At 40.0% G+C, this 26,334-nt stretch overlaps 1 protein-coding gene across 2 annotated transcripts in view; it reads right to left on the reverse strand.

Moving 5' to 3' along the window:
* The window catches only part of SCAF4 (SR-related CTD associated factor 4), a 63,608-nt gene continuing 37,274 nt past the window's right edge, over positions 1-26,334 (reverse strand). For both annotated transcript variants that reach the window (XM_066621815.1, XM_066621814.1), the window contains exons 16-20: positions 18,687-18,850; positions 17,126-17,288; positions 16,889-16,984; positions 16,612-16,797; positions 1-2,065 (exon numbers count right to left, since the gene is read on the reverse strand). In XM_066621815.1, the coding sequence (XP_066477912.1) occupies positions 1,248-2,065; positions 16,612-16,797; positions 16,889-16,984; positions 17,126-17,288; positions 18,687-18,850 (1,427 nt within the window). In that variant the 3' untranslated portion in view covers positions 1-1,247. The remainder of the gene's footprint in view (positions 2,066-16,611; positions 16,798-16,888; positions 16,985-17,125; positions 17,289-18,686; positions 18,851-26,334) is intronic.

Genomic DNA, 26,334 nt, shown 5'->3' on the forward strand with positions numbered 1-26,334 from the left:
TATAAGAAGTTATTTTCTTTATTCTATTGCAAGAAAAAATGTCTTCTGCCTCAACTCCCACCTCCCAAAAAATTTCCAGCTGGAAAAAATCCATGGCATTGGCTAAATGGGAACAGCAAATGAACTACTGAGCATGTTAAGCAAGAGGGTAAAAAAAATTACACAAGATCAAATGGGAGAATAGTCTATCATAGCTTCAACTGTTTGTGTATATTTGGGTCAGTTTCTCAATTTGCACATGGGGTTAGTCATGGAAATGGAGTATGTCTACAATTCTTGGGGCTTGATGTTGCTTGCCAAGTACTGACTGCTCTTTAAAAATTACAGTAGAGGAACTGGAGTCAATATGTAAAACAACTGGATACAGGGAATAAGTAGGCTGATTGATGGCAAAGTTGTAAAACATTTTAAAACTCTTATTAAAACAGTTGTTTTCAAATATTCCCCCAACATTGGTTAGATTATGACAGTAACTTAGTGTCTCATTTACCTCCTTCAACCATATTGACAGATTACAATTACAAAAATATGCTGATGTGCTTTGCCCCCCTGCTTGGTCAGGGAATTTGTTTTTAGGACAATAGTTACCATAGAACTAACTGGATGATGGGGGGAAAAACAAAGAAAAAATGGATTCCACTGCAAACACTAGATTTCCTCTTTAAAACATTTAAAGCTACTAATTTTTTCAACTAGTTAAGAATCAGGTAGGTAGATAAAATGCAGAAATTTAAGAATCAACATAACACAAATACTTAGCTTCTGTGAACTGCTATACAAACATGTTTAACAGATTAAACAAAATCTAATTTAGACTCCAGTACAGCACTAACAGTTCAAACTTTAAGATGTTGAACAATCCTTTACCACTTCAGTGCAGTGTAGGAAGAATAGCACACGTTAAAGTTTGTTACGAAAATAGAGTTTATTAAAAACACATCCCTATTTGTTTTGAGCTTTTACCGTTACCATCACTTAAATTAAAAAAAAAATAGAGCACTTCTAATTCTGACTTGTAAACTTTTTAAAGTCAAAACTTTAAAAAAGTTACAGCAAAAATTGGGTAATGGTTTATTCATTTTTTGTGTGTTATTTTGTAGCTATTTTAAATAGAAGGAAAGCAATCAAATTGCTTACATATCCCTATAAATCGTGGAGTTGTGATATAGCAGAAGCAAATATACAGCATACTGTACAACTCTAAAGCTCTACACTCCAATGTCACTTTGACCAAAAAATTCCAGTCTCTAGCGAGGAGCCTCTACAACTGAGCCAGTAGACTTTTCAGGTTGTTCAAGAGATGAGGTAGTCTCAGATGCTAACTCTTCAGCAGGTTTTACACCTGTGCGTTCAGACTCCCCTTTATTAAGTTCTGAAACAGTGTCTGTATTTTCCACTTTGCCACTCTGAGATTCATGGTTTTTGACACCATCTACCCTGTCTGTTAACTCAGGTCTCTCCTTTCCTCGGTTTTCGTCCTTTTCTCTACGAGACTCCCTATCTCTAGAATCTCTCTCTCTGTGTCCACTGAAACGCCTATTTCTTTCCTCCAAGTCTCTGTGTCTATCACGTTCAGGGCTTCTTCTTCCCCATTCTCTCCTTTCACGATTACCAAGACGTTCATGCTCTCTGTCGTCATTGCGGTTACCATAGCGCTCATTTTCTATCCGATTTCCAAAAGACCTCCTTCCAAACCTTTCCTGGTCTCTATTTGGAGTGAATGGCTGCCTATCATTCCTGAACTGCCTTCCATCTCTATTATCATCAGGTCCACCAGGCCCTCCTCCAGGCATTCCACTAGGTCTCACAAAATGGCCAGGTGGTGGAAACGGACCCTTCATCCCATGAGGTGGAGGCATCCCAAAGCCTCCTGGGCCAGGAGGTGGGCCTCTGTGCATCATATGAGGTGGCATATGCCGAGGTGGCATCATTGGAAACCGTTGCAGATGAGGTGGTGGCATTCCTGGGGGTCGCTGAAGTGGTATCATACCAGGCCGGGCACCCAGAAGGCCTGTAGAAGGTGCTTGTAGTCCAATCACAGGACTAGGTGTAACTCCTTGGGAACCTAACAAGCCAAACCAAAGAAATAAAATTAGTTGTAAATGAATGAAAAATTTATCTCAAGGCAAGTGTTATAATTGATTGCAGACAGTTGATGTGCTATTTCTGCAAGATTCAACCTACAATCCAACTGCATGTAACAAACACTTAAAAAAAATCAGCACCTCATCTAAGCCAGGATAAAATATATTACCAATCCATCGTGATGTAACTGCTGTTATGCAGGACTGCAAATATGTTATTTCACTTTACCCAAACCAACTGACTTTTCCTTCTCTAGTGCTGCTTTCACTCTGGGCTCCAGCACATTAGGGATAATGTAAGCAGTTTCACAATTTTAATCAGCTATATTGAAGTATATGGTTTATTCTCCCACAGAAAGCAATGGGATTGAAAAATTCTCAATTCTGACTAGCTCATTCCCAGTATAGTTAAAATAAATGCAAAAGAGGGAGGATTTAACTTCTAGACAGTGTTATCTACCTGTGTTAATAAGGGAAACCAATCTTAATGTTCTTTACACCCCGAAGTAGTTCACTAGATATCATTTTCCTTAAAAAACTATTTTGATAGCTAAGTCACACCAAGTTAGTTCTGTATATTCAATTGATGCTCTGCAGTTTGCATTTGCATGCCATAACATAAAAGCCATCTAAGATCCAGATTTATTCCTATTGACAAACTAAGTAGCAGTTCAGTCACTCAGACTTCTGCATATCAATGCTGATAGACCAATTCTTCTCTTGCACACCCTTTTATATTTAAAAGCAGAATAGAGAACACATTACATCCATCCAGCTTCACACAATTTACTGGACTGCATGTTATATAGGATTTGCACTGGAAGTAACATTTCTAAACATTCTATATTCTCCCAAGTTGTATACTACTTGATACAAGGGCTGTTAAAAATAGTTCAATACAAGGTTTAAAGAAAACATGAGTCGCTTCAAGCTTCTGTTCAGATCAGGCACACTTTTTAATAATCTGGCCTACTGCCACAAATTTTCAGAGATCTGCCCATAGGGATACACCCAAGTGAAATACTTACCACTAGGATTGCCTCTAAACTATGCCATCCACACTTTGCTGGCAGTTAATATTTAGCTGATAAATATCTAATATATGCCTGTGTCTGGCTTGTATTTCAGTGTGAACAGCAGTTGGCTAGGGTTCTAAACAGGTAGAGTCATTTTACAAGATAAAAAAGAGAGGTATCTACAGTAAATCTCAGAGGACTCAAGTACAGATGGAAAAATGCATCTGTAGGTATGCAACAAACAGCAACATTTGGAGCAACGATTTGGCTCCAGGATTCTGAGCACAAGTTGCAGCTTGTTTACAAAATCTTACCTCTAAAAGTTACAGCATTCATCATAGGGGCATCTAGTGAGCATCCTGCAACCATGGATTCAAACATGGTCTTCTGCTAAAAGAAAGCTTTTTCCATGCACAGACTGGGGGAGGGGGGGTTTCTAATAGGAAAACAATGCAAGAAAAGCAACCTCCACAGAGAAATGCTTTTTTGCATAAGTCCTTTTCAATATCATTTGAACAGCCCACTGTAGTTTATATACTGTAGTTTCTTTATCCAACATGTTTGTCATGCTGTATTGTAATGACACATTACCCTGTGGTGCTGCACTTGCAAGACGTTTTTGCTTCTAGGACTTATACAAGTGTTCATAGAACTGTACTTCCTCGTTTCAAATTATCTTTTGCATTTATTCAGACTAGGCCAGTGGTTCCCAAACCTTTTTGCTGGTGGCTCCCTTGACCTACTGGCTATTGGCTGTGGCTTCCCACCAGAATTCTATACATTGTATACAGTGGCATGTTTTTCATGAGGATTGCACGGCTCCCCTGGCTGGCTTCTGCAGCTCCCTGCAGAGCCACGGCTCACAGTTTGGGAACCACTGAACTAGGCTGACTTTTAAAAACCAACTTTAATTAGATAGCATCAAAATCCCTTCCCATTTAATTCCAAACATGACATGAATGTTCAAACATAATCTTATTTTCAATAAAGCCATAGTACAGGTTGAGTCTCATTATTCGTAAGGGTTCTGTTCCCAGAATTCATGTGGATGCCAAAAATTGCACTAAAGCAAATCCATTTAAAAAACAATGACCCTTTGCTAGGCAATTTAAAAACATCCTTTCTGACCTTTGTGATGTAAAACAGACATCAAGCAGACAATTTTCTCTCTCCAGGCACTTAGAAAGGCTTCACTCCAGCAACCTCTTCCTTCACCAGTGCAAAGTAATTATCTTTCTTTCACATACTCAAGGTGAAGGAAGGAGTCGATTGCCTTGAAGTGAAGCTGAGAGAGAATGATTGATGGATTGTCAGCTGACTGCCCTCTCTCGCAAAAATAAGGCTATTGTAAAATAATTTTTTCCCTTAACTTAAAGGGCCTTTCTCAGGGGTAATTAGGTTATACCTGTAATTGCTTGCACGACTAACAGTAAGAAAAGCAGTTTTTTAAACTGTTATTTCAAAGGGATGTATTTTTCCTTCTCCAGGGATCAGCACATTCCTTCTCATTTGCAGTGACCATTCTCGTTGAGTCAAATCAGTGTATAAAAAAATCCATGTATAATAAGGTTGGACCTGTATTTTTGTTCCTAAGTTGCTTATTAACATCTTAGGGACAAAAGCACTACCTTGCTATTATCATGATAGAACATATAAATGGCATCTATATCTCTTTTTGATAGACTATAGATTGCAGACAGTCTTGTAGATGGAAATTTTTCTCAACGGCTCTAAAACTTAGTGACCCAGCTTTTTGTCATCTTCTTCAAGCAGAGACAGGTTACATTACATCAATTGGAGGACGGAAAGCATTTCCTAAATGTTCCACTGTTCTTTTTTTCATATAGTGATATGTACTTTTACCAAAGAGTTTACAAGTAGGATAATTTGCTTCCAAATCACCCTTTATAAGCCTGAAATTTCTCAGTTCATAATAGTATATAATTACATAGAACAACTAAATCATTCATATTCAACACAGGAATCAAAACTTCTCTTGCACTTGATGCCATTTGTGTAGAAAATATGAACAGCCCCCAAAAAATCTTGGTATACCTTAGACTGCACTTTTCACTACTTAGTGTAGCAAAAGACCCTAGATTAACCCCCACCAAACTGTCTTCATTAAACTCATTTCCTGAGTTTTGAACTTCACTCTGTGCCTGTTACTCATACATTCTTATTTTATTAGCAGCATATAAAAGCCAATTTTAACTTGGATGGGCTTGAAATTTAAAATGCTAAAATTGCAATTCTTGTAACTCTGAAAACAAAGAAAGATGTGTAGCACAAGCATGGCTGCATGGTATTTGACAGAGAAAGAAACCACATTCCTTCCCAGAACAAAACATAGTTTAAACATCATTCCAGTTAGAAGTTTCTGGACATATCTGAACAGCAATCCAACAATGTCACATTATTTCCTACTATTAACATGCAGATTTCAAGTGAGGATGGCATGCTAACATTATGATTGTGAACTTACTGTTCTACCTAAAATCCAATCCTCCCTTTTCCAGTTGATCCATTCAATGTCTGAAGGAATATTGACAATCTTTGTTAGGGACAATGTGCACTAATTCTCCAACCTTCTTCTAAAAGCTATGGCAGGGAATTAGTTTAGATCAGGGCTGTCAAACCTAAGGCTTGCAGGCCGGATGTGGCTCTCAGAAGCAATTTCTCCGTTCTGATTGGGCTCTCTCATATCTTGAAAATATGAACAAGATTTACACTTTTCCTCTTCTGTTATTTGCAACTCACGAGTTTCTATGTGAGAACACAGTGCTTATTTCTGGCCATCATCTGTTTAATGATGTCACTTCCACCCCTCAGTAGGTGCCATGAATGATGGCACCCACTATATAAAATGAGGTTGACACTCGTTTTAAATTCTTACTGAACTGAACAAAGGGCTCTCTCATTGCTGGTTAAAATGTTTCATGAAGCAAATACTTTGAAACCATTTTTCAGAACTGATTACACAGGCCAACACACATTTTGCTTCCTTAATTGTTACACCAATTCCTGGGTATATTTGTGGTGCTGATTCCAAAAATGGCATCCGTTTTGCGCTATCACATCAAGTTGTGGAGATATAGTATAGCCTCTTTACTGAATGGTTCAAGTAGCTTCCTCATGAGGAAGCCTACCGTGGCTTGATTTCAATTCTGCTGGCTTGGTGAAGGTGAAGAAGTTGTATGCAACTCAAAATCTTATATACTATCAATAAATGTTGATTCAAAACAAAAGAGCTTACTTACTCTGCATACTTATTTTTATAGTTCCCACTCACTGGCCATTAGAGCAAAAACTATGCTTTATACACTACCAACACACAGTTTGGACTATGCTTATATTTTTACAATAGATGGTTAATGACTGACAACAGGCTTTTTATTTATAATTGGCATGTGCGTGCATGTTAAAGATGTCTTGTACACAGTAAGGACAGTATTTGTTTTGGCAAGGAAAGATTTAGCTCTCTATTCCAGAACTTCCTTAGTTACTTCCTTAGACATCTTGGAAACTTTTGGCCAGTCTTCATAATCCTTGTTTTGTAATTAATATGCATTTGTTTCACATTTGTAAGTTTACAGTCCACATAAATTTTACAATGGTATGTCTTGCATTTTTCAGTAAGTACTATGTTTTATACTTTATACTGGTATATTTCCCAGCTAGGTTTCTCAAGGTCTCATAATAATGTTATGAATTTTGATTTTCACAAAGAAGTTGACCAGACATTCACTCTCCCAAGTCACCATTTAGGGTATTTTTGTGCAGTGTCTTGTCATACATCCTGAACCCCCCTCCCCAACCAAGCTTTCTAATGTGCTCTTAGCATTTTACATGCAGATGAGCTTGAGCTTTCCAAAACTCTACTCTCCAGGCATCACTTCTACACAGTTCTGTGGTCTCATCATTTAGGGTTATGCAGGGTGACCTTTAACCCTAGACTTAGATAGCCCAATAGAGTATGAACAGAGTATTAAGAATTAGTTTAATGTTAATAGTAAAAGCATAAGAAGGGAGAGCAGCTTGATTTCTAGAAAGAAATGCTTAATAGCGTAAAGCCACACTGCTATAGCATAAGAGTACACAAAACATAAGTAAATTTTAACTGCTTGATTTTAAGAGGCACTTCCAGCTAAAAATCAAACAAGACAAGTTGCCTAAAGGATTTTTAAAAAGTTGCTAGTTTCACAGGAGTGAGAATAAGGGAGTAGAGGAGGCCAGAGAGAGATAACGAGCTATTTAGCAGGCATACAAGGTTACCATGCCATGTGCCAAAAACACTTGTTTATTCTTCTAAGCTTTCAAAAGAAAGGAAAACAAATATAAATATTTAGTCTTTGCTCTTAAAAGTATAATCAACATATATAAAATATGAATATATATATTAGTAAGTAAAGGTAGTTTTAAAGAATCAAAATGTTTGATTTTAAGAAAGTTTTAGTCCTTATCTTGTATTGTCAAGATGTTTTTGGGCAGACACTTGTAAAAGGGAGTTTAGCACAGCTAAGTTTGATAAGCAGGACCGACTGTCCTCAAGAGCCTTTGTGTGAAAGTAACAAGAGATAAGAGAGGGAAGGTTAGTGCAGAGGAATGTCAAAGCAGTTTTATATTATGTAATGTGTTTAAAGGATAACAAAAGCAAGGAGTTGTGGGGGGGGGGGAATTTGAAGCCTTATTATATTTTAATAAGGGCTAGCCAACCACAAAGGAAAAGTTATAGAGCCCTCAAATATCAATAACTAGTCATAATGGTTATATAGAATTATATAATGGAGTTGTAAAAACAGGAAGTTTAAAAGATTAGTTCACACAGGGAATACACTAAACCCAGAAAAAGGATGCTGATGAGTAGCATAAGCAAAGCTATTTAATTAAAAGGGGTTTAAAGGAATACAAAATAAATGAGTTAGAAGTTCTGCCAAATTAAGGTCTTCACAACCATATTTAAGTGTTTGTATGTTCTCTTTAATAGGGATGGTATGAAAACTTATTTTCTCAAAGAGGACCATAATAGATTAATAAATGTGAGTTGGGGTCAGTGACAGATAGAATGGTGTTAGTGAACCCTACTGGTTTTGCAAACTTTTGGAAATTATGTAATTTTGGCAAAGTTTGAAGATGAAACCCCACCTGTATGTAAATAAGAGCCAATCAATGGTTTTGCTCACTTGTTGCCCACCTATTCTCCATCTTGTATCTAATCTCTGTCCTATTGAAATTGTGCCCCATTTATGATGTCAAACCTTCAGCGAATGAAAAGTCTGGATTTTCAGACAAAGGACTGTGGAGTATAAAGGTCAAAACCCACCGGTCAGTCTTGGTCCACGATCTGGCAAGAGTCCTGTGGACCAATTGTATACAATTCAATAAAAGCCTGTGAACCTTCATGCTTGAGTGCCGAGTTGCTTATTTGAGTGGTTGTTTGGCCTTGCAACAAGGGTACTAATGCATATTTTCAACTCATCTAATCAAATTCTAGAGGCAGCATTCCAGCTAGCACTTTGTCATGAGGAGCTTCCTCCACAAACAGAAGCCTCCTCTATGAGCAGAAGGAATGTTCCTCTTGTGCAAGGACCCCTTCCATCAATTTGCAATGGAGTTTCTGACAGTAGAAACAGTAATTGGGATGCCACCCTACATTTTCTTCTCATTACAATATGACACATTGGTACAAGCACATTCATGCACACAAACTCCTCTGATGGTTCATGGATGTTGACGTGGAGGGAGAAAAGATGAAAGTGAACAGCAGAAGCAAGGTTGTAGCATTGCCGAAGTGACACTATTCATACACATTTATGTGCAGGCAAAGTAATATGCTAATGAACAGTCAAGATGTCAGCAAAGCACAGATGTACTGGAATTGCAACACACATAAAATGTGGTTGCGGATCCTTGGTAACCATATGACTAAGTCAGTGGTTCTCGAACTTAAGCTGACACAGACCCCAAGTCTATGTAGGTCTACTCAGAAGTAAGCCCCATTTGAGTCAATGGGGCTTACTCCCAGGAAAGTGTGGAAAGGATTGCAGCCACACCCAGCAAGTTTACAACTCACCCCAAAGTAGATGGGGGCTGCTCACACACAAACACACACACACCCAACATGCAGATGCCACCCCGTCACCCCAGGCAAGACGGAGGGATGCAGGCTGGGGCATTTGGACAGCCCCCCCACTAGGAGAAGGCTGGTTCCTTCCTTCCTAAGCAGCCTTGACCCATCCCAGGATGCCCAGGACAAGGGGCACACTGGGAAATGTAGTCCTTGGGGTGAGGTTACACATGGAGAGAGCTCCATGATGAGATGCAGCACCTCTGCCTACCCGCCCAGCCAGCCTTCTCTCCCACCTCCCCTCACCATGTTTCACACTGCCCCACCCACCTTATTCTCAGCCTCGGAAAAGCAGCAAGTCAGGAGGCAGCATGTGCAGCTGAGCCGAGCAGAGCACCTGCCAGCCACTTCTCTCCCCGAGATGTAGCACCTCCGCACTCTTTTCTCCTCCAGCCTTGAGCAATCCCAGGATGCCCAGAGCGAGGGGCACACTGGTAAATGTAGTCCTTGGGGCAAGGTTGCACATGGAGAGAGATCCATGATGAGATGCTGCCTGCCCAGCTAGCCTTCTTTCCTACCTCCCCCCACCATGTTTCACATGCCCTCCCAGACTCACGCTGCCCCAGCCACCTCGTTCACAGCTGCAGAAAAGCAGCAAGTCAACAGGCAGCATGTGGAGCAGAGCAGAGCAGCCTCTCTCCCTGAGATGCCTGTTGATGCCCCTGGAGGTTAGCCACGCCTCACTTGGGAGGTGGGACGCACAGATTAAATACCTCAGGACTAAGTCCTTGAAGAACAGGACAAGGAAACAGTTCTCTGTGCAGTTCTGGGATGAGAAGTGGAAAAACATCTGACAGTTCCACACACTTGAATATTAGCAGTATCAATATATTTTTTCCTGAAAGCTACTTTGTAAATTCCAGTTACTGTTTTATACCAATGAATGCTTAACATTCACCAATGAATTCACATGTTTAGTTAGAACTAGCATGCATTTTGTAAGCAGCAAGCAGAACATAAGTGAAACTCATTTCACATAACAGAAAAGTTAAATAACCACACCTAACAACTTATGAAAATATCCATTGGTTAAATGTAATTACAAACCATTGAAGCCAACATGCTATCAAGAACATCTGTTCTCCATCATCTGATGCAGGAACTTCCACTAGCAGATGAATATTTAGTATACATTTGGTTGCTAATAATAGCAAATATCAAAATTTTGTTCAAACAAATATCACTGAGTGATTAATAGCCCAGAGTTTCCCCCCCCCCTCTTAATATGTATATGAGCACAAGTTAATATGGTTTTGTAGATCTGGATACTTTAAAATACAAAAAATGGCAGATTCATCATGCAGACCTGCTCAAATTCAAAATATGGCACCAATTAAAAAATTATTAACCCAGAAATCATTTTCAAAAATCCAATTCTGTAATACTGCAATGGTAATATCAGCAAAGCCTTTTCAAATGGATAACTACCTAAACATTTGTAGCACAGTGAATATATGTTGATTAAATAAACCCAATCTCTCTCTCTCTCCTCTCACACACACAGACCATAACATTTATGACCATTCAAAGGTTAGAAAACAGAAATTCTCTTTTAATACCTGAAATGGATAAGAGACTGATTAAAACCAAACACAATCCCAGCATATCCCAGCAAGATGACCTTTTAAAAAGGTGCATTAAGCATTATCTTTAGGTACTTGATTTTTTTAAAAAATTATAATTTACATAATTGCTGGGAATCAAAGTTTTAAAGGATTATTAAAAATATTTATATATTGCTTTTCAACAAAAAAAGTTCACAAAGTGGTTTACAGGCAAAGTCAAATAACTAAATGGCTCCCTGTCCCAAAAGGGCTCACAATCTAAAAAGACACAGAACACCAGCAAACAGCCACTAGAATAGACACAGTGCTGGGATGAAAACGAACAGTTACTCTCTCCTTGTTAAATATAAAAGAATTATCATTTGAAAAAGTGCCTCTTTGCCCAATTAGCAGGGACATAAATATACAAAACCAAAAATCAAAAACCAAATATACAAAACAAATGTACAAAACCAAAAAACTTTTCAGATGTAGCAAATCAAAAGGCTATTTTGATTTGTTCATTAAAAAAAATACTTAAATGCATTCTGGTTCTTAGCATCCAAGTTCTTATTTAAATTTTAATTTGTCATCTTGACTGCTGGAAGTTGTAGTGGAACTGAACTCCATCACTGAGAACATCACAGAACGCTGACTAAAAAGCAATAGGAAGCTTACAGAATACATTTAGAATTTATTCAGGGCTGTGTGCGTTCCACAATTCCATGGGAGGGTATAAAAAGTACACAATGAAATAGTGGGTGCAGAATTCACCCACTCTTGCCTCTCATTTTTAAATCAGTTTCTAGTTCTTATGTGTATGTTTCCCATTACTAACAAAATCAGAATTATGCAAAATAAAATAAATTGCTTTGTTTGCATAGCTAACACAAGTTGAAAAATTCAGCTTCTCTTGGCACAGAATTGAGATTAAATGGGCAGAGACTTTTTAAGCATTTTGACATAATTTGTTGCAAGCCTGTCTAAATGTATGGAAAGAATGCAGTGCTATGAAGCAAAGTTTATATATAGTTTATTTTAAAATTACAGCAGGCACAGACTGAATCTTATGAGATGATTTTTTTTGTGATGCAACATTTTGTGATCAAAAACTGACTTTTTAAAACTATCACATCTCCATATAAAAATGGTACTTGAGGATCAGTCATTCATACAATTTTTCTGAAACAGAATAAAAAAGGACCAGGCAGCATCCGCTTCTCCAATAGTTCCAAGCAGCATGGTCGACCCATCACATTTTCATGTGACAGAGGTCACATAAGCACTTCAAAATCCATGAGCTCACAATATTATGTTACAGATTCATAAACATCTTTTCTGAAATGTTCAAAAATAATGTAAGACTATGAGTATTCCTCTCTTATGTACAACTTTCCATTTATTGTATGACATGTTCTTCCATCCTGCTTGCAATACTCCCCCCTTGGCTATTGGGACAGCTTTCAGAATGTGGCTTAAAACATGCTTTAAAAGGCTTTGTCATCTAAAACAAGACTCATTTGTCCTTATGCAAGGACAAATATTTTCTCATGAGGGGGGCTTGTTTGGAGCACTGTATCTGAAGGATGGTAAAGCACTTGAGCAAGTTGTGTATCATACTCCCATGAGAGGGGCTAGTCAAAGGAACCAATGTTTTGATATTGACTTATTTAGTCAAAGGTGCTCACTGGGTGACTCTGACACAGTCACCAACTTTCAGTATAACCTACCTCTGAGGGCTGCTGTGAGGATATAGCAGTAAGGACTCTGACTTAGAAATGTGCCTTAATACCCTGAATGATGCAACCCCTCATTTTTTTTGCAGAAAGACTGGTGTTTCTTCTTAGGAGCTAGAAACACCCTTACTTGCTTTAGTGGCACAGTCTCAAAGTGCCTGTGAGCCACCACTGACTTGGCAACATTACCTGGGGATGCCAGCTTGTTCAGACAGCAAAATGACTTGGGCCAACCCTCTCCACAGCTGTCCTTAGAGGATATTCCGGAATTTGGATCATGATAAGGCTGCTACTACAAAAGCTGTTGTGTGTGGTGAAGGCTTCATGCCACAGGCATGACATTTTAGCAGCGACAACATAGTTCAGGCAGATTGTACAATCCCCATACTTTCAGAGTACCCCTTAGAAGTCTGCTACTTGTACTAGCATATGGGAACTTGTACCAATCTGCCTCATCTGCACGACTGCTACTGACAAACCTTATGGTGAAAGCACAGAGCCTTTAACATCCAGAAGTAACTTTTCAAGAAGAATAACGAGTCCACTTTGAGATTAAGTAATTAAAATTATCTAATGGAATATATATGCAACAATTAAAATTAAATGATAGCCATTTGCCAGATACTGAGACCAGGATTCCAAGATCTTGAAGGAATCTAGTTTACAAACATACAGTGTTGCCTTCTGGAAAATCAAGGTCACATTTCTTCAAGCTGAACACAGAAATTAAAGACTGGGATCCCTGAAAGTATGTAACGGCATTTAGTGTGCTGCTTAATCAAAACAGTGTACAGAAGGCCAAGTCTTGCTCTGCTTAAATAATTTCCAATTTATAGCACTATCAGACAGGCACTTGAGTTCTTCCAACTCAAGCAGATGAGAATTGGAGAAAAGTTTATCCTAATTGACATAAAGCAGTTGGAACCACTGTTTGGTTGGCGTTAACAATACATCTCTGCCAGATACACAATTTCCATTCTGATATTCCAGTGAGGTACATACACCCTTACTCCTTTGTGGAAAACTAACTGTAGACAATTGCCTTGCAGTTCAGATATTTTTAGATTTCAAATTCTTTAGTTCATTAAGATCTGGATATGGCACCAACATTGTACATATGGCCTCGGTCCACTATCTATGTCTGGAAATCAACAGAAAGATTTAAACTTTTAATTTTCCCTGTTAAAGGCCTGAAATATGGATGATAAGTTATGGTGAATGTTTGAAAGTCTGCTCCTTCAGTGCATCTGTATTTCATTTGATCCAATTTAATTGGTTCATGCATCTGATCAAGTAGACTAGTCCACATAGTATTCATCTTATTTGCAAAAACATCTCCGAGTGCCAGATGTCAGTTCTTGCTCATTGAGACCTGGAGTGCCATCAAATACATCTCAAATGTAATCAAAGTATGATGTCAAAGGTTTAGATCAACGGTTCTCAAACTGTGGGTCTGGGACCCACCAGTGGATTGTGACCCAATTTTCGGTGGTTCACAAAACTGACAGGGAAGATTAGGCTCTGTGTGTCAACGGTTAAACAAGCTGCTACTGGGGGAAAGTGCTGCTGCCCAATCACCATTATAGTCACATTTATCAATCAGCAGCAGCCTCTAGGGCCGGGATGTCAAACTCATTTCATACAGAGGGCTGAAGTTAGCGTTCATGCTGCCTGCTGAGAGCTGGAAGTGACCTCATTAAGCAGATGATGGCCAGAAATAAGCAGTTTGCTTTCACATAAAAGTTTATTAGCTGCAATTGACAGAAGAGAAAATGAGCAAATCTTGTTTATACTTTCAAGATATGAGACATCCCAATTATAACATGGGCCAGATAAATTGCTGCTGGGGGCCATATTCAGTCCACGGGCCTTATGTTTGACACCCCTGCTCTAGGGCCTCTAGAAAGTTTGAGAACCACTGATTTAGATCACGTACAAAATTGAAGTCAGGTGGTTCCAGTATGCCAATTACACTCAATTTACATTCAAATTACATTCAAATCTTATCTTGCAATTTCAGCAGTATTAAACAGGTAAGCTGGCAGAAATTAAGTGGACAAGAACAAGCTAATGGTGGTTGATAGACTCTATAGCCTGGTGACATCTATTGCTCATAGAGCTCAGGCTCCTCTATTACGTAGCCTCAATGTCACTGTGTATTCCCGGATCCACTGTTACACCTTAAATTTCATGCAGATGTGAAGAGCGCTTTTAATAAAAAAAGATTTTCACCTGGGATTCCCTCACGTATGAGGCCTATCATGAAGGCCTTCACACCATCGTTAACACCAAACTCAAGACTACTTTAAGGAAACACAAATATGATTGGTAAAGCTTAGAATAAAGCCAGTCCTTTACTTGAGGTGAAATTGCAAAAGTGCATTATGCCCATTGTACATTGGCTAATTATAGCTTTTCAGGTACAGTAAAAAGGTACTGTTTTGGCTTATCAGTCTCTAAAGCATTTTACTGTGGCATATCTTAAACAGAACTCACATACACGTACATGGGTGCAACAATCTCAATGACTTTCTCAGTTGCAGAATATCTTCCTACAGCAATTTTCCCAAGACTAAACTTTCTGGAAGCAATGAGACATTTGGCTAAGCATTTATTTATTATATACATGATGTACATAAATCCCCTTATAACCAGGCATATACTAATAAGTTTATATATTTTAAATTTAATCCTAATACTGTCTACACACAGATGTGTGAAGATGACTTGATTCCTCATAAACCAGTACAACCTGGCTATAAAATCAATTTCCAGGTGTTTTTCACATAACTCATAAGAAATAAACAGTGACTCTCTCTTTAAATTGTTTTTTTAATTAAATATTACTCTGCAAATTAGTTTACTGTATCTATACAAACAGAGGTATGAAAAATATTCAAACTGAATGGCTGTTAATACATTTAAAGTTAGTTAAAAGATTTCCAACTAGCAAAAAAGTGCTATTCTTTAATAGTTTTTCCAAAAACTGTGCAGAAGAAATAAATCAGTCAATTTTGCAACCGAACAAGATACTTTACAAAAGCCTTCAAGTATAACTGAAACCTAGTAGTGAGGCTTACTAGATTAAAAGGAATCCCTCTTTTTTTGTATCTTCCCTCTCCCCTAGAAATGGAAGGAGGGCCAGCACTGGAAAACTGAAGGCAGACTATTGGGGGGGGGGGAGGAAAATTACACAAGAGAAAGAAGTAGGAACTATATACGATAACCGAGCCTTGCTTGCATGCTCAGGATCAGCTTACTATATTAGGGTGCAACCAGAGAGCTCTATAGTTGTGAACCACTCACCACGTTTAGAGCACACATAGCACATTCTGCCTTGAGTCAAGACCATGAAAAATAAGATCTTCTGGCTCAGCAGGAGTTGGATTTGCACAGTGCTGATAAGGATGACTCTTGAGTAAACAAAGTCAACTCCATCCCCCATCACCTCAGAGTCATTTTGAATGTGTGAAAGCCATAAAAATACTTTAAACAGCTAAGCTGGTGAACATGCAAAGCTTCAAGGCACTTGAAAACAAACACATAAAGTAGTGCCTTAAGCTTTGCATTAAGCTAAGGAGGGAGAGGGAAAGACAGAGAGGACAGTGTGTGATTCAGAGAAAGCATGTATGTATATTTTGAGGACTGAAGACAGGAGAAGGCAGAACTTGTCTTGAACCAGAAATACCTGTAACTACTTCTGCTTGCAGGTACATAGCCTGAGTTGATCAGGAAAAATTATCACAAGTGAAAATTAACCATAAAATCTCTATGTTACTGTATCTCTACAACATCTAATGATATACTTGTGTGAGCTACCTCCATTTGCTTTACAATCTCCTCCAATCACAATCCACTAATTCAATTACGGCAGGATGGATGGCATTTCTCGTTACTTGCAAGTGAAAAAACTTACAATGGATACAAGCTTTACTATTCACAACCTTTACAAAATTGTAAAGATTTTCACCTTACGAAAAGCGTCATCTTTCCACAATAGTGGACAGAAGAACATGGCATTCTGCATCTTTGGTATTCTATAAATGGAAAACAAGAAATTTTGAAAGAAAAACTCCATATTCAACAACTGAAAAGTAAACTTACCAAGGAGTGGAACAGGCTGGGTAACAGGAGCTGGCATGCTAGAAGTTGCAGGTGGTGGAGCATTTGGATAGCCTTTGGAGTTATCTGCATTTTCAGCACTTCCTCTACCTCCAGAAACTACTGTTGGAATGGGGTTTCCCACAGAAGAGTCTTTTGTAGTGTCTTCATTTATACTGGCCCCAGTAGCTAAAAAGAGTGACGTTGATAGGAAAATTTTGATTTACATGGCATATACTTAGGTTAGAGTCACCTTTGACAACATACAAAGCACACTTACAGTTTGGTATATTTACTCCTGGAGAAGGAGGAACAGAGACTGGAGGAACGGAAACAGGAGGATTAATAGGTGGTGGCGGTCCAGGAGGAAGAAAGCCTACAAAGACAGAAACAGTAAAGTATCACTTCTACAAAGGAAAATATTTAACAGAAACCCTTCCAATTTATCCTTAAAGATCTCCTCTAGGATAGTGCACAATTCCAGTAAATGAAAATGATCTGGGAGTAATTATAATACCTGGTGGTAAGTGCATTGGATTGAAACCAGGTCGCAAAAATGGAGGAGGTGGTGGTGGAGGAACTCCAGGACCAAATCCAGGAGGTGGAATTCCTAAGGGAGGAGTAAATGTAGGCGGCTGAAGTGTTCCAACCATTGGAGGACCAGGCTGATGCGGTGGAACCTACAACAGAAAGAAAATGTTAACTCAACACACAGTTCTTCAGTTTTGTAACTTTAGATGTGAATTTGCAGTCAAAACGTAAACAGTTCCCAAACTAATTTTTTCCATGGCAACCTTTGTGTCAGAGTAATTCCTTCATGATGCCCATACAGTTCTATTGCTAACTTAGAGAAACACAGCTAGAACTTCTGGGAAAATATCCCATGTGCCCCTGTGAATTCACTGCAGCACCCCATGACCCTGCAGCGCAATCTGGAAACCACTGTGTTAAGTGCATGAGCGACTGTTGTATTTCAACAGGGCAAACTGCTAGAATGCTCTCCTTTGAAAGTGAGTATGCAGAAGTCACCCCTCAGTAAATCTCTTCTCTAGGTAGTGGCTGTAGCAAAAAGAAAAAAAATCAAACAAAAGGAAGTTCTATCTGCATTTATAAATGACTCCTTAGGACTGTAAGAATGACCCCCACTCTGTTGTGTAGATTTGTTTTGCTATTTCTTCAGTGCAAGAACTATTACTGGACTGAGCATAAAAGAGACTGCAACCATGAACCTAACTTCTAATGAAACTTGAAAATGAAAATAGCAGCTCATCTCAGACCTAATGCCACATTTGTTAAGAATGGTCTGAAGAGAAATCTTTACAATTCTTTCAACATAACTGTGTTAGTTTAATTTGAAAAGCAAACACACACATAAGCAGCTATATCCAAATTTCATAAGGAATCCAGTTCCATCACAGGAATTCAGCTCCAGCACAGCATCTTCTTCCATGTGCGGCAGGATATGCTTACAAACGTAAAACTCTCACTCACAGGATAAGCTGTTGCTGAAGAAACTGCACTCCTCATAAAGTTAGGATACAACTCATAGCTAGTTTCCACTGCAAAATTTTCTAAATAACATTAAACATTGTTTTACACCTTTTTCCTATAGTCTTTGAGGCTTGTTTTTCTTTAATACAGAGTCTTCAGCAGCTTTAGCTGATAGGCGTATGTCATGTATAAGTTCTGTTCCAATCAACTCATGTAGTCAATCGTTAAGATGAACATACAATCTGGCTTACTGGCCTACTTGCTTTCTGCACTCTTGGACCAGGTTGTCACATTGGTGTTTAATATTTAAAAAGTCACTAGAAGGTTATTGTATCACATGATTTTTGTACAATGTTTCATTTGAATGTGCCCTTCAAATGGAAGGTTCTCAAGCAGTTGAGTTAATAACAAATCTTGCCATATGAGGGTAGTTCAAATGCATTTTCATTGAAAAACTACACTGCAATACTACCCAACAGTGGCTTTATCATGTATCAAATTGGCCCTCCTTCTGAGTGACAAAATAAACCAAGTTTCACAATTTCCACACCTACCCAGAAGAAAACAAAAAAGGGGGATGGTCCTACCTGTGGTGGAGGCACTGTTATTGGTGTGGGTATAGGAACAGGCATTTGAACAGGTAATGCTTTAGCTACAGGCGATGTTTGTTCATTGTGCGCAGCTTCTCCACCTCCAGCACCTCCATTATGGGCAACCTGGTTTTCTGCTTTTTTGGGAAGTCCTTTCCATTCTGCAAAAAACATATGAGTACCAATTGAAAACATATATAATCTCTATTTCTTATAAGGCAAGAATCAAGTCTTCATTAATTTAAGCCTGTCCTGATGTTGCATTCAAATCAGTATTTATTATGGTCACCCCACTCACCTGCCACAATGGCAGGCATAAACATTGTCTGACTATGACCAAATTATACATGACATTAAAAGCATCAGTGTGTACACATGCTTAGGTTTACTCAAAGGTAGCAGCCATACAGGGTTGGAATTTAAATGGGAACAGTAATACAGAAGCAGAGAGTATTTTACTCTTTATCTCAGTGCAGTTTTTCTAATGAAAAGTACCTCTTTAAAGAGACTATGAAACACTTAAAATGCCATTGTAGCAGATAGCACTACAGGTGTGCTCCCATATCCGCGGGGGTTCTGTTCGGGAAGCTCCCGTGGTTAAGTGAAATTATAGATATGAATGAACGCCTCCCCCCCCACCCTCCAGAGCTGAGGGGAGCTGAGCCCAGTAGAGGCCGCGGACATCTGTCTGTGGCCTCTGCTGGGCTCAGTGAAAGAAAGTCGCTTCCAGTTTCTTCGTGAAACCAGAAGTGATGTTTTTAATGCCTTATAACTAGATATTTTACAGAGAAACTGGAAGTGACTTTCAGCAGACAGAAATCCATGGCCTCTGCTTGGCTCAGAAGACCCTCATGTCCAAAGTTAAAAAGATATCAGGCAAGTAAATAAATAGTTTTACACACACACACACACACACACACACACACAATAGTTCACATATAGCAAAAAATTGTAAAATTGTAACTAGGAACTTGAAATACTAACAGTAAGGCATTCAGGAATCAGCTACCTAGCATATTATACTTAGATGCTTCCTTCTTTTGTCTCATACTAATTAAATAGTGAATTAATAAGGCTACATAATCACCAAATATATAATTTATATGAAAGACAAACCCTGCTGAATCATACAAAAGTTCCACCTAATCAAGAAACATATTTCCACAGTGACTATCCAAATGCCTTTGAGAAGTGAAGAAGGGAATGAAAAAAGCAGCTGTCTCAGATATTACAGTAGGGGTGTCTACAGAACTGGTGCCACCTGCACTCCCAATCATTGGCAGGGAAATCCTGAAGAAACTACAATCCACTGACAATTACCCATTCTGGCTTTCATGGATATAGAAGCCTTATATATCAATATCCCCACAATGATGGGGTATTATCAAGAAATATCCCTGATGATAACCATAGCACACTTGGCTAAGAAGGTTCACTGTTTTCATTCACATTTCATATTTGGAGACTTGTATCTTCAGGTCAATGGTACTGCCACAAACATTAGCACAGCTCCACAATTTATCAATGTCTTTGTAGCCTATTTGGAACACTTCTTCAGTTCCTGCTTGCAAAGGCCTCTCCTCTATCTGAGACCACTGACAACATCGTTATCATCTGGCCCCATAAGCAGGAGGCCCTTGAGGAATCCCCATCTTAATTCAACAACTTTCACCTCACATTCAACTTAAACCTTGTTCAGAATAGAGCAGGTTCACTTTCGGGACACTACAGTATAACGACATGGTAAACATGTAAGCACCACTTTATGTCAGAAAGTCACCAACCACTATATGTATCTAAAATGCTTCCAGCTTTCATCAAGAACATACCACACAGTCTACCAACAATAGCCAAGTACTATGATACAACCAGATTTGTTCAGGTTCAGACATGGACTCGCACTTCCAGAATTTACAATAGATGGCATGAATTTTAGAAGATTTATTATTGTGGGTTACTGCTTTTGTTGTCAGCTGTGGCAGCATTATCCACCCTCTATGGTGCAGGGAAGTGTCTCCTGAGTAAGCGCTCCCCCACAGATTACCAAAGAAGGCAGAGAATGGGCTGCTAACAGTTGCAGTTGACACTTTAGTCGGCTGCAGCTGTGGGTGGTCCATTGCCCATCCTCTCTGGTAGTATGTGAGGAAGCGTTTGCTCTGAGAGACGCCGGAAGTGATCAAAGGCAATCTTTTTTTTCCTGAGACCTTGCAGATCGCTTCTAAGGGTTTCGCAGACCACACGTTGGGAACCAGTTTTTTAGAGTGGCAACCGTTTCTATTGTCCCATTGCACTTTGGGTAGACAAAGTGAAAGTCATGCTCTTCTCTCTTTCTCTCTCTCTCTGAAAGTGCACACTTTCAAGGTCAAAGAGCAGAGGATTATTGAGATGTGGAGTCAAATGAGTCAAGGAGAAAAAGTCCAAAGATAAATGCAAGGAGGGGTAGGCAATAGAAACAAAAGTCAAGACATGAGCAAAACAGCCTAGAAGTCTTGAGGTCTCCTGAATGTAGTCCCCATTATTTTGAGGTGTACCATAGCATTCTCTCTCTCTAGAAGGAAAAACATATTGTGGCAGCAGGCCATAAAAGAGACCATTTGAGAATATTTCAATATGAATAAAATATGAGTTAGACAGGCATGCATGCAAAACACAAACCATGCCACAAAGAAATTTGAAGCCTGACTGACCAAATGAAACATCATAAGAAGTGTTCCCTCTCAAAGAAGTTGCTTTGGAGAGGATAGGAACATATCTGAACATACAGGATCTTCAGCTTAGTAAAGGTTCTTATTTCATGCTTAAATTCTATCTATCTTTCCTGGTTTTGCCTTTTGAGCGGACAGACTACTTAAGTTCTCATGTTATTTTAATGATGCAGTTTGGTTAATGGTGCAGTTATCTGAATGATGCAACTCCAGTTTCGATGGAGTTGTGATAAAAAAATGGCTGAAATAGGCAGATCCTTTTAGTGTCACCTTTAGCAGTGACTGTCACGGTATGCCGGGGTGCCCAAACCAGGGGTGCCTGGTAAACCCTGTGGCCACTTGCAGCCCTTGAGGCCTCTTAATGCGGTCCTCAGGGAGCTCCCAGTCTCCAATGAGCCTCTGGCCCTCCGGTGATTTGTTGGAGCCCACACTGGCCCAATGCAACTGCTCTCAGTGTGAGGGCAACTGTTTGACCTCTCAGTGAGCTGTGGGATGAGGGCTCCCTCCACTGCCTGCTGTCTCACATCTGTGATGCAGTAGTGGTAGCAAAGGAAAGGGCAGCCTTGCTTTGTGCAAGGCCTTTTATAGGCCTTGAGCTATTGCAAGACCTTCATTCATTCATATAAGTTCATCTTTAATATATTCATTTATGTAAACGTATGTAAATTTATTCAAATTTGAATAAATTAATTATTCCCCCCCGGCCCCCTGACACAGTGTCAGAGAGAAAATGGGGCCCTCCTGCCAAAAACTTTGGACACTGCTGCTGTGTGCTATAAGCCAGGGGTGTCAAACTCGTTTCATACCGAGGGTCGAACAGCATTCATGATACCTGCTAAGGGCCGGAAGTGATGTCATTAGGAAGGAAGTGAAGTCATTAAACAGGTCATAACCAAAAGCAAGCACTTTTTCTCATTAGGAACTCATTAGCTGCAAATGACAGAAGAGAAAATATGCAAATCTTGATCATATTTCAAGATATTGGAGAGTTCAATTTTCATGTGACCTGCCCTTTCAGCAGTAACACCTCAGCACTACTCAGCAGCTGAGGGCCAGATAAAAAGCTTCTGTGGGCTTGGATCTGCTCTTCTAATGCCCAGGGGTGGAGCAAGGGGTGGAGCAAGGGATCCAGGCAACCAGGTTTTTGCACCCCTTTTGGAGAGGGAAACAGGCAGCATCTCTGCTGTCTTACTGCAAGCTGCCCACCTGGGGAGAAGCAATTCCAGAGGTTGCAGAACAGGCACCACCGTGGACAAGTACAGCAGGTGTAAACCCTGACTTTTCCTCCTCAGAGAGTAGCAGCAGCTTTGTCCATGGGGAGCCCTCCCCCATCCCACACCTGGCCAGTTCCTCTATCTCCTCAGATTGCAATCCTATGCATGCTTACCTTGGAGTAAGCCCCACTGACTATAATGGGACTTACTTCTGAGTAGACATGCCTAGAATGGGGCTGTTAGTCACACTATGGCTGTGATGGACTTCTCCAGAAATTTCTCCAACTCCCTTTTAAGGGCATCTAGTCTAGATACCATCATCACAACCTGGGGCAAAGAGTTTCACGGACTAATGGCAGAGTAGGCAGCTGTTGTTTTGTGGCTGCAACCTGCTCATAGGCTTGCTCACACTCTCTTAGCTCCAACCAAAGGAGTCCACAGCTAGAGCAATTAGACAGCAATTAGAACAGGAAGTGAAGAGAGGCTTCCCCCCCCCCAAAGACCTTGTAGTGCACACCAAAAGGACTTTTCTTCCTGAAACATGCAGCAGCCATTCTGAGCTGGTGCGTTTCCTTCAGGACCAATCTGCCTAAATTGTGTTGAACACTTTCCTAAGGACTCTGGACTCACAAGTGGGGGGAGAAAGGCCAGGGTTGTGTAGCAAAAGGAACTGTGGAGGGATGTGTGTGCTTTTTGTTGGTTCATTTAACAACCTTGCATGACTTATCTATAATCCCCTTGTGCTTACCCTCTCTCTTTTTGAGGTGTTTTTCCATACTTAAAAGAGGCAAGGGCTGTGCGTAATGTGGTCTGCTGCGGGGGGAAAGAGACTGGATTGAATTAGGTGGGTATGAAAACCTCTGAGTTGGGGAGGAATTATTTTGTGTTCCATGTATTTCCTGTAAACCCAAGACTTTCACAGCTAGTGAAGCAAACGCAAGCACAACCATCACATTAATTATTAAATAATCTTCTTATGTATTACAAATTTAATTGTATTTTTTGTGTGCGGGGGAGGGGGGTTGCATGTGGTCCCCACCGTCTCCAAATTTTGCCTTAGTGGTCCCTGAGCTCCTAAAGGTTGGGAACCACTGGTATATGCAATATATTCCTTTTCAAACAGTCAAGAACACAACCTTCATTAACATAGTTCAGTCATTATTACCAAAATACAGCCCACCTATCAGAGCAGACGTCAGAAAAATTACAGGATAAAATTTATGAGGGGGAAACTGAACAATGTGTACAGAGACTAGAGAGGAAAACTGTTAGCCTAAGTCAGTGGTACTCAAACTTTTCCAGCCAGTGGCTCCCTTGACCCCCTTGGCTGTTGGCCATGACTCCCCATCATGTTCCTGAGGGCTGGAAGTGACATCATTAAACAGGAAGTGACCAGAAATATTAAATATATTAAATATATTAAATATAATATAATATTATATTTAAAGATATATTAACTATATTAATATATTAATCATATCATTAAATAAATGCAGATCTTAAAAATATATTATTAATACACAGCAATATACATGCCTTATAAATGATTAGCTGCTGCTCACTGTTGGAGACAGCATGCTGGAGTAGGTAGATTGTGCCTGGCCCAGGAGGACTCATTTTTTAAAACTTGATAAGCATACCAATAGAATTGTTTTATCAAATGAACTTTGTGAACAACCAGTCTGGCCAACATGACACACACACACACACCGTGGACCCCAATCCAACTAGTCATTTCTCCCATTCTCCTTGGATAGGATTGAACCCTTTATTAATTTAATGAAATTAAATTTTTCTAGCAGCTGGTGGGGAAAACAAAAATAGACCATGAAATTATATCAGAGCTGATAAGGGTTTGGTTAGGAAGCTGATTTGTCTTCTATACTAGGAGATGCACAGCTCAAGCCTGTGCATGTCTACTCAGACGTAAGTCCCATTAGAGTCAATGGGGCTTACTCCCAGGAAAGTGTGGATAGGATTGGGCTGGCAATCACTTCATCAATGGCTGATAAGTATTCCCTTCAAATAGCAAGATTCATCACTTTAAAAATACAACTTCTCCTCTTCAGTCAAACAACAAGATTAATAAATCACTTTAAAAACAGTACCCTTTTTCTGCTCCTGGCCAAGTAAAGTGTGTGCTTGTCTCTCCCCTCCCCCTTTGCCAACTTAAGACCCCTGGTGACTGGTAAAATAGGAAGTGTTTTATTTGGGGAGCGGGAGGAAAGCAGGAAGTTTTGGAGATCGAAAGGGGGGAGTGGAAGAGGGAGGGGGTTGAAAAGAGAGATTTCACTTAGATAAGAAGCGATCCCAGGCTGAGAACTAGGAACCAACCAGACAAGGATCAGCGAGGGTTAAGGACTGCAGGCTGAGCATGCTCAGTACTTGTCAGATGGGGGTTGGAGTTGAAGATCAAACACAGAAGGCAGCAGCCTCAGAGTGGAGGGAGAAGAGGGCGGGGCGGCAGCAGCCACTCTTGTGGCTGAGCAACTCCCATTTCTACTGCTTTAAAAAAAAAGCGCAGATGACGGGCAGAAGACAGGCTCATATTCTGCCCAGGGGTGTGACTGTATCACTGCGAGAGGACATCCCGCGCCTCCGCTTTGAGTTCCTGGCACCTCCCTAAAGAGCTGCGCCTCACTGAGCTGAATAATACTGGCCTAAGCCTTGGTGACCAGAGGAATATCCACAATGATCCCATTGTATGTGCCTGTGTGACAATGGAAGAAGTGACTGTCTTCCTTAAAAAATACAACTCAGGAAATGCACACATAACAGAATACTTACAAGAAGTAGTGCTAAAAGCTACAGCACACTGTAATAATGGTTTTAAATGTCTAGTGCAGTCATTTTCAATCTTATTCAGTTGATGGCACCCTGACAAGGCACTAAAATTGTCAAGGCACACTACCAGTTTTTTACTTACATTAAATCACTACATTACAGTTAATTTTTAATTAATATAATTAATACAATTAAATCATTACATGACAAAAACTCACAAGAAGCTTGGAGAGGAAAGTATATGTGATTCTGGAAAGGAGGAAAAATGTTATTAAAGTGTTATGCCAGAAAGTGTTGGCAAAGAGAGGTCAGATTGAGCACATGAGAGATGTGGGGTGAGCGGCAAAGAAGAGACATGATGGAAACAACTGCAGGATTCAGCTGGAATGGGGAGTAGGAGAGTGAGAACGTGAGGCAAGTGATTCTGGACCTTTGGAAGGTGGGGACGAGTGAGGGGAGAGACAGCAAGATTGGTGCCAACTGAAATTATGAGATTTGGGGGGGGGAATGTACCTATGGGAGGGAGTGGGGTAGAGAGGACAGAAGTGCCAATTGCCTGTTCGTGTATTTAAGAAGAAAGAGTGAGATCAAAAGCCCAATCCAAGGCATGTCTATTCAGAAGTAAGCCCCATTATAGTCAATGGGGCTTACTCCCAGGTAAGTGTGGACAAGACTGTGGCCCAACGCCCTTCCTCTAAAAGAGAAAGGCAAGGCAGGGAGGGTCACTTTGGGGAGTTGCAGGCAAACTGTGGCAAGGAAAAGGGACTTAGGGCCCTTTAAGGCAGCCAATTCTTAGGCTGGTGGCCTTAGCAGTCTCGCTCGTTTCCTACCTCCTTGCCTGCTCCTGGCTCCCTCTTCTCACTCAATCCGCCTGGACCTCCTCAAGGCTTCTCTGGCTGCCCAATCAGCATGCAGGGTGGGGGCAGGCAACAACCACCTCAA

The sequence above is a fragment of the Tiliqua scincoides genome, chromosome 3 (genome assembly GCF_035046505.1).
Source record: "Tiliqua scincoides isolate rTilSci1 chromosome 3, rTilSci1.hap2, whole genome shotgun sequence".
Classification (NCBI taxonomy): Eukaryota; Metazoa; Chordata; class Lepidosauria; order Squamata; family Scincidae; genus Tiliqua; species Tiliqua scincoides.